The sequence below is a fragment of the Ixodes scapularis genome, unplaced genomic scaffold (genome assembly GCF_016920785.2).
Source record: "Ixodes scapularis isolate PalLabHiFi unplaced genomic scaffold, ASM1692078v2 PGA_scaffold9__187_contigs__length_104089568, whole genome shotgun sequence".
Classification (NCBI taxonomy): domain Eukaryota; kingdom Metazoa; phylum Arthropoda; class Arachnida; order Ixodida; family Ixodidae; genus Ixodes; species Ixodes scapularis.
Genome location: NW_024609884.1, coordinates 40,779,910 through 40,789,433, shown reverse-complemented (window position 1 = coordinate 40,789,433; position 9,524 = coordinate 40,779,910). Strand labels below are relative to the sequence as shown.

Genomic DNA, 9,524 nt, shown 5'->3' with positions numbered 1-9,524 from the left:
TGGTAATGATAGCGATGTCTTATTTATTTTTGCACTTACTTCTTGTACCCGAGTCGGCGTGAAAGTGAATGTATCATACAGCATGTTCTCCGTGGAAGGGTTTTGTTAACTTGGTTCCGCTAAGAATCTATTACGAAGTGTACGAATGCCGAAGTCCTTCATATTCATTTATTTTTGCGAGTATCGATCTCTTTCGTATAAAACATACAGAGCTTCAGAAGTAAATAATGTGTACATGAATGTGGTCCAATAAAATGTTTTTGAATCACTTACTGTTGTTGACCCCAAAATGTTCCACCAGCCAGGAGTCAATGCGGTGATTGTGTAACTTCAATGCTTTACAATATAAAAAGAACAAGAAATATATATACTTCTGCTTTGTGAAGCAAGTTGAAATATTGTTTGACACATTTTGCACGGACTCTATCGTAAAAAAATAAAGCAAAAGTGTGTCAGTATTAAAAAAAAAAAAAAAAAAAACAGCGGCTTCGGGAGTCAAGGTGCTCCCGAGAGATGAGCGAGGCGGGGAGGAAAGAGAGAGAGAAGGGTATTGGAGAACCGGAGCAAAAACGCCCAAACCGAAACCGAAACTAACTTGACCGGGAACGGAATCAGATTATGCTTAATACCGCCCGCTAGGAGCGCTACCTGTCACTGGTCTATCTGGGCCGCTGGGGCCTATGGCAGTGTCCGCTCTTTACCTTGTGTATATTACTCTATGCTTTAGTGCCCACGGGTCGACGAGTCATCTGCCGGCGCCGCTTGAAACCATAGTGAGAGAGAGAAAGAGAGAGAGTGAAAAGCGAACTTCATCTGCACTGCGCGAGGAGCGCGCTGTCCTCACCTGAAGAGTATTATCTTACACCGTGGTCCCGAGCGATGGAAATTTCCGCTCGTGCTTCTCGCGTTCCTCGGGTTACCGCTTCTTTTCTCGTCGGGTTTGAAATCATGTTTCGGGTCCTCGCCGCTGCAAAAGCTGTGCGCTGAATACCAGACTTTCCGAGAAATGTTCTGTGCTGTAGTCTATTTCACCTTACTATGTACCGCAGTAAAAGCTACAAGCGCGAGCTCCTTGCTGTAGGGCACATCTCGGCAGCACAAGCTCTCGTGCAGCAGGAGCAGCTGACAAAGCCAACGTTATTAGAACCAACTCAGTTATGGAACTCCGCTCCGGAGGGGGGTCCCTTTGAGTGGCGCCTGTTAGAGGGCGCGCGCTCCGCATTAATACTCGCTATCATCATCATTGACGGCGCGCTTGTGGCCGTTGCCATAGAGATCGTACATGGCCGTTGCATCTGGCCTGCTAAGCTTACGGATGTTCGTGGCGCTCTTTCTGACAATAGCAAACGACTTTCAAATTGTTTCTGCTGCAGTTGGTAGTCATCGGCACTTCTACTATTACAGTATGTACAAACTTGCCCTGATTGTAGCCACCGGATTGTGGCGCCGACGAATTTGGGTTGTTCGAAACGCTTCACGCTGTCAGCACAGCTAAGGCAGCAGCATTTTACAATAATGCAAAGCGTATGCCAAAACGGTCGTAGCGCTTTTCATGTTTAAATTGTAATTTTTACTGTCGAAAGGGCAAAAATTAACCAAAAACTAGTGATGGACCGAATCTGCCGAACTTCAGATTCGGCAAAGTTCGGCACTTGCCGAACTTTTGGTGGAAAGTTCGGCAAAGATTCGGCAAAAATTCGGCAAACATCTGTGCAGGCGCGGGAACAACGGTGCGCTGTAGTGATGGCACCAGACGAAGCCATGGATTGCAAATGGACGCCGTGCGGTTGTGCGGTTTCCTACCATCGTCATACTCGTACAGTGTAGTACTAGGTGTTACGGCAAGGTGCGCAGTAGGCGACATTGTGTTTTTCAGCCTTCGTGAGTGTGGCTCTCTTCAATATGTTCTTCCTCAAGAACTGAAGATCGACCGGGAATTGACGCAGTCGACTGCCCAAGTGACAAATGATGCGCTACATTCCGGATAACGTGATTTCCATTTTATCTTCCCAGTGATGTGTACGAGGCGGAGCGTGAAGGGCCGTTTTAATGTATTTCGGGTTTGATTTCGTGTTCTCTGTACTCAGTGCCATACTTAATCCACAACCCTGTCAAAACTTGTAGCGCAAGCGCGTCGGTTCTGCGTTTTCAATGCTCACAACAACGTGAGCGCAAGCTTGTGGTTTTCGAAAGCGCTCTGTGTGCGTGAGCGCAAACCAAGCATGGCTATGCTTTCAAGCCCGTATTCTACCTTTGATAGCCCTGCACACAACGTGAAAAAACAGCTCGCTTGCGCCTCTAGCTTTGACAACATTGTAGATTATGGAACGGAGCATAGAGAGCACTGCACGATGTGGCGACAACAACAAATAATGTGCCAATGTTGGAAGATCCGCCCTTGTTATGAGTCCCTTCATTTTGGAATAAAGGTGTCAGTAAGATACATCAGAATTCTGTATGGTATATCCTTGCTTGAGGAGGAGGATTTTATCTCCAATGTTGTAAAATAACCTGAGCATTTGAAGCATATATTCACTTGTACCTGAAGCGAAACAAAATAATGATGTCCTTAGAATATGGCTTTATAAAATATAATTCAGAAAACTAAGGCAAGACACAATGACTAGATAAAACAACCAACAAAAACTTGCGTCGCAAGTGTGAGGACTAGAGCACGCCGTGTCCTCCTTTAAAACATAACTATAGGAACACTGCAAATAGTGGGACTAGATGTGAAAACGTAACAAAAATGTTTTGTACAGGGTTATTCATTATATTGTGCCACCCATTCAATAAACCACAGAAAAATATGCTGCTTCACTTTGGGACTTATTTTCTGCAAAGACGTAACTGAGTGGTGGATATGCATACCTGAAGTTGTGGAAATTAAGCATTTTTTTATCTACAGCTGTGCACCATGATAAGCCTTTTTCTTGTTAGGCAGAAAATGCGATTCATGCCGTTGACACCTTACTTTTTTACAAAAACCTATACTATTTAAGAAACACACATTGCTTTGGCTTCCGTGCACTTTCATTACTCACTGACATTCTGCGAAACCAACTTACCAAAATTAATCCTACAGTCAGGGCTAACATCAGTTTGCTATAATTGACTGCTGTCTATAGAAATATAATCATTCTTAGCTTTACTTGTAACACATCCACCACCTAGCAACATCTTTGTGGAAAGTACAATATCCCTAGTGAAGTATACGGATTCATGCGCTCCAACGAATTGATAGCACAATATAATGGGTCCCATTATTTGTGAACATAAACATATGGAGATCTTGGCATCAAGCACTAAGTATCTTCAAAGTGAACTCTCTTAAGAAGTGGCTCTTCGTCCTCGTTATCTGATTCTGAGCTGACCAGATCTTGCTCCAGCATCGAAGTAATCGGGGATGCTGCCTTGTCGATCCAAGCCCTGTTCATCCGAATGAATGCCAGCATGCTAACATTTTTCGTGCTTAGACGGTTCCTCCTCTCGGTTACAATCATGCCTGCTGCACTGAATGCCTGCTCAGAGTAAACACTGGTTGGGGGGCATGCCAGGTGCTTGACTGCAGTTACGAAAAGAGAAGGCCACTGGTTTTTCTTTGTTGCCCAATATTGCAATGGGTCACTCTTCACTCCATAGCTGTCAGCGTCTCTGTCCTGGGCATATGCGTCCAGCTCAACCTTTGCAGCTAAGGATGGCTGGGGTGGTGCATGCTCTGGCCGCACTTGTGACTGGGTCAGTCCCATCTCGTCGGAGCTGGAAAACCACAGGCTGAATTCTCCAGCTGGAGGTGGGGTCACTGTTTGAACCGATGTACTGCACGGTTGCGCTGACATTTGCGACGAGGTTTCTGTTGTGATGCAGTCATCTTTAGCATCCATGGTCTCCTCAATCTGGCGAATAAGGTGCTCCTGAGTCCTTTTCAGTTTTAAAGCGGCCTGGTCTTCAGTGTAGTTGCCAAATGTGTTCCTGAACCTTGGATCTAAGAAGCTTGCAGCCCAGTACACAATGTCTTCCTTGATGCTGTTCAGATGCCTGTTGCTGTGCAATGCAGTTAGCAGGCTGGCAGCAAGCTGTGCAGTACCCGCTGCCCCTTCACGGCTGGCCATCCGTTCAAGGCTCCTTTCAATGAACTTGAGCAGAGGCAGCACTTGACCTAATGTAGCATCATCCATGCACACCAGGCGGGTCGCCTCCTCAAATGGTCGCAGCACAGTTATCAGGGTCTTCAAAAGCATCCACTGTTCTGGAGTGAGGTGGTGCTTGCTGCTGTCTTCAAAGAACTCTGTCACCGCACGTCGTTGCTCACACAGTCGTTCTACCATATACAAGGTGCTGTTCCAGCGAGTTGGCACGTCTTGTAGCAGCTGGTGCTGGGGCAAGTTTTGCCGGCGCTGTATCTCTGCGAGCTTTGACATTTTTGTAGCCGAATGGTGAAAATGTCCACAGATGGCCCGGGAAGTCTTTAAAGCATCTTCCACAGCTGGTCCAGCCTTCGATAGGCCTCCTTTCACAACGAGGTTGAGACAGTGTGCCATGCACGGAATTCGCTTCATGTTGACATCTCTTAATGCTCTGACAACATTCTGAGCGTTGTCCGTGGTCACATAACCTGGTTCTAAGTCCAGAGGTGGCAGCCAGCGTTTCACGACGGAGTCCAACTTTTCGGCTATATTCTCAGCCGTGTGCGTTTGGCCGAAACTTGCCATGTCCATGACAGCCTTCCGTCTGGACAGGCATCCCTGCTGATCCTGGATCATCCAGTGAGCTGTGACAGACATGTAGTCCGTCACTTGCCGGCTTGACCAGATGTCGGTGGTCAGATGCACTATTCCCCCAATGCTGAGTTTGAGCTCTTTCTTGAGGGCCTCACGAATGGCTGCTTCGAGAGCAGGAACAACAGAGGAAGCAAAGTGTTTCCTCCCAGGAATCTTCCATTTGGGCACACAGTAGTGCATGAACCTGAGGAATGCTGGGTCTTCCACCATAGAGAATGGCTTCATGCTGACAGCCAGAAATTCTGCCAGCTTTTGGCAGTGCAGCAGTGCCTGCGCATCAGTGGGCTCCCAGGCCTTCTTCCGGTCTAGTGCTTCCTGGAGTGTCGGTTGCACTTTCTTCTGGTTTTTTGACTCGGGTGCACTCTGTTGAATTAGTGAGCTTATTTCCTTTGCTGCTGCTTCCCTGGGATTTGTAACTAGGTGTGCGTGGTTACGCTTCATATGGTTGTGCAGTGCTGTGGTCCCCGTCGTGCGAGTGTCGCCTCCCGGTTTTCCAACACGTACCTTCCTTCGGCAGTAGCAACAGGTAGCTGCCAGCTTATCTTTGGTGCACCTTTCAAAATGAGCCCATATGGTAGAAACCGTCTTTTGTTGCTTAGAAGTTTGAAGCGGAGGTCCTGTCGCATTCTTTTCGTGGCTGGGTTGAAGGTTCCCTCTAGACGCAGCGGTGAGAATGGCGGAACCTGCAGGAGCATCGCTTATAAGAGGAACACCGCTTGTACTGGTAGAGGCGCTTGTGCTGGCAGATGATTTGTCACTTGTAGCTGCAGCACTCTTCTGAATCACGTAGTAGCCTTGCCTTTCTAGCTCTTGAGCTGGACAAACAAAACATTTACTTTCAGTTGCATGCTCCATGTAGTTCTGAGTGTTTGAACGTTTTTTTCAAAACCCAAATCTAATAAAACTTTTTTTTAATTGATTGCCTGATTGCATTATCAAATAAATTCTTCTGTAAGCGTTCCTTAATCAGCACACCTGAACTGATATTTTCTCTCACTATGGATCACATAGCAATTGGCCCAAAAGTGATGTTGGCATAATAAATTACACAGATCCCGATTCAACCTCATCCCATCCACATATGGTGCCCCTATAATCAGAAAGTGCATCTACAGGCACCAAAAAACTCGACCAATTATCCAATTTGACTTAGTTGGATGGAACTGTGTCAAATATTGGATTTTTAATTGCTTGCTTTCAGCATTTTTTTTTATTTTTCTGGTGATGCTATGACAAATAAAATACATATTTGAGAAAAAACGATGGTGTGCTACATTGATTGCCTTTTTTTGCAGGCGGTTGTAGGTTGCTAAGTTTTGGTTATGACTTATTTTACCTTGAAGGAAGGAAAAGTTGAGCCCCTCCAACTCCTCCAGATCAATGAGATAGACTGGAGCTTGAGCATCGTCCATGGGAGCAGTTGGCTCGGGGGCTGTCTCTTCCAGTGATTCATGCATCACACCACGTGTAGTTTCACTTGTAATGTAAAAATAGACGAGATATTAATCTCAAAGTATTGTTTTGATTTCAGCTGGCAATGCGCTAATGAGTGGATGTAAAACAGAAACAAATATCATACCGATAATTTTGCTTGCACATACACAAACAAAACATCTAAGACGCAATATGATTGGATCTGCAGTCCTGTTTGTAAATCGCTTGGTGCTGACCCAAATAAGGATATAAACATTGTGTGAGAATCTCATAGACAATATTTTCTGCCTTTGTGAAGCTTATTTCGGGCTAATGAATTGAATTGAATAATATATGTAAGCCAATTTAGTGTCCTTTGTATTCCACCCGTTTTTCAGTCGTATTAAACGCCAGAATGGCCCAAGACAAATGTTTTAAATATATTTTAAAAAATGCGGCAATTTTGACATAAAACAAAACTTTTTTTTTTCTTTTGATCATACCTCCAAATAATGATTCCACCACGTTCAGACACCTCTCTGATAAAGCATTCCGTCATGCGTTATGAGGCTGATTTATACGGTCACTTTAATAGCCAGCGAATCATCGTGGGCACCCGAACATGCCATGTTCAGGAGATTTTGACATTTTCATTGGCACATAAATTCTGTCGTGTGATGCAACGAGGTAATTGCAACATGTCTGACAGTAGTTTGAAGCACTCCTCGCATTATAGCAATCCTGTTTTCGGCTCACAAATTGTTTGTGCAAATATATATATATATATATAAAAAGCAATATATATATATATATATATTGCTTTTTAATTAGCGTTATTTCGCGGTTTTCATTCACCCACCTAAAACTAAACCTGCACGACGTTCCATATCCGACATTCCTAACTCTTATTATCTCTTTAAACGACTGCCTGTTTTAAGATCAGAAACCAGTATTTTAAAAGTTAAAAACGAGACGTCGCGAATATGGAACGCGCACTTTCATGCAAAGCTGGCGTCAAGTGACTCAAATCGAAAAACATGCAAACTTACAATAATATTATCTCTTCTGGAGGAGGATCAGCTGGCTCAGCAGCCGGTTCATTCATTTTCACGTGCGAAACAGTGACTCGCAGAGAAAGTAAGAACACAGTGTTACCGTCTTTATTTCCCTTTAACCGACAACAATGCACAGACGTAACGTTGGCATAGACACTTGCAGGCTTGCCTTGCGCTGATGAGGAGTCAAAACAGAAACTCGCGTGTCGTGGCTGCGGCCGCTACTCAACATCGTTGTCACACCACTTCTGCAAGAAGTGCTGTTAAATTGCCAGTAAACACACAAAAAGGACACCGACACAATTACCTTGTAGAATATCACCTTATTTGCTAATAACTGTATCAATGTGCATTATACGTTGCATTTAAGTTTAAGAAAAAAAAACTGAAAAAGTTTTCGTCAGAAAAAACGAAATATCACTTTTAAGTCTGGCAACAATGGATTTTTGCCGAATCTTTGCCGAATTTTTAGAAAAGTGCGGCAAAATTTCGGCTTTGCCGAATCCCAAGATTCGGCACCGAATTTTCGATTCGGCAAAAGTTCGGCCCATCACTACCAAAAACCATGCTGAACCTCGAGAGGAGTCGGGACTCGCAAGCAGCCGCGGAGCAGTAGCAGACGAAAACGCGTGGAATAATGCGCCGGCAGCGTCACCTAGCGGCAAACAAATCGGACACGGTTTCGGACCCCCTCCAATGTACCGCGTCTATGGGAAGTTCCATAACTGAGTTGATCTAGTAACGGTGGCCAAAACTATGAGCTCGCGCTTCTAGCCTTCGGTGCCCCCCCCCCCCCCCCCCCCCGGGAAAGGGGGGGGGGGGGGGAGGAAGGCAATAGGCACTATTTCAACAGTGAGACAAGTATCATATAGTATCATATTTAATTTCGATGAAACAGTAAAAGTAAGCTAGATTAACATATATGACTCACCATCTATTTTCTTTTAAGTCAGTCGCATATATTTTGCCTGAATCTAAAGCTTGTCAGTTTGGCAGGTGGCCTAAAATACCTGTTAATGCTACACTTTGCGTCGCAGTATTCAAAGTCGAATCCTGCTGTGCTCTTGAACCTAGGAATTAATTGCAGTGCATAAAATCATAAAATGGGCACGTCCTCACCATATATATTTCGAAATCTTGTTTACAAAATATGTTTTACAATATATACGATGACGACGCAACTGAGCTAACCTAAAAGCAATATTTTCAGAATGCCAGGAATTTTTTAGGACAAACCCTTTCAGTCTGCTTTTTATAGAAACACTGAGAGGAAATCACAACGCTTGCTTTCCTGACCAATATTGTTTACACTCAGCACCGTGATGCAGGTGAATAATCATGCAGAGAAGAATGACCTTCGTACTCAGATCGGATCGGGCCTAAAATAGCGCGTACCGATGTGAACATTTTCGACATAGCACGGCGTTTGAGGTTTGTTTTTTCAACATGCCGGTCAATTCAATTTGCAAATAAGCATCACCCTTGCTATTTTTATATCTTTGTTAAATAAAACAAAGTAGTATTTCATACTCTGCTCGACAATACAGCTACTTAATCACTTTCTGGCGGTCTGTATGCGCAATCGTCATTGTTCCGCCACGCGCCACTGTGTACTTTGTTTGCGTCCCGCCCCCAGGCACATAAAATTCTTGTTTATCACATAAAAGGAGCAACAGACTTCTATATGTTTGAGAAGCTGAATATGAGTCAGGAACACTTATGTTATTTAAATCAGCTTCAAAATAAAACATTTGTCTAAGGTTCTCCCAAACCACTTGTGCCAATCGAGGATAGATACGCCGAAAAAGATTTGCAGAGCATATATCAGATAATTTGGAGGTGCATTTACTTATGATGTGTATCTTTAGGGTGATCGGCCCTTTATTTAAGTTGTCAAGTCTTAAGGCAGCAATAACATCTTTTTATTGTCAACAATACATTTGTCTGTATGAAGTACACATAACCGCTTAAGACCGACACAGGAGGATGATACTCGAGAATACTCCATCTGTTGAGTCTGTGGAAACGTGTTTTTATGTTCGCTGTTCGGCAGTGTGAAACGCCGGGTTGCGGGCTACGCCAAAAACGACTGTGTGCTCACATTATAGATCTGAAGGCAAATACACGAAATGTGCAGAAAGAGAGATAATAAATGGTATTATTCTAAATAATCCCGTACAGGACACCTTACTGCAAAAATAAATGAATAGAAATGCGGGTTTTAAACGTAAACACGTTTGACAGAACTCCGTCTGGTTGGGTCAAAAATTTGAAA

The 9,524-nt window shown here is 44.1% G+C and overlaps 1 protein-coding gene across 1 annotated transcript; it reads right to left on the bottom strand.

Moving 5' to 3' along the window:
* Positions 1–3,305: 3,305 nt before the first annotated feature.
* On the bottom strand, positions 3,306–5,476 carry LOC120838964 (zinc finger BED domain-containing protein 4-like). Its single transcript, XM_040209121.1, has 2 exons — positions 5,286–5,476; positions 3,306–5,184 (listed from the first exon to the last, which is right to left on the bottom strand). The coding sequence occupies exons 1-2, from the start codon at positions 5,474–5,476 to the stop codon at positions 3,306–3,308; spliced, it is 2,070 nt and encodes a 689-aa protein (XP_040065055.1).
* Positions 5,477–9,524: the final 4,048 nt, after the last annotated feature.

Bases quoted from the DNA above. Each gene is read 5' to 3' on its own strand.
- LOC120838964 (XM_040209121.1), bottom strand. From the start codon at position 5,476: ATGCTCCTGCAGGTTCCGCCATTCTCACCGCTGCGTCTAGAGGGAACC. The intron at 5,185-5,285 runs GTACGTGTTGGA...TACAAATCCCAG, and splicing joins GTTGCTACTGCCGAAGGAAG to GGAAGCAGCAGCAAAGGAAA.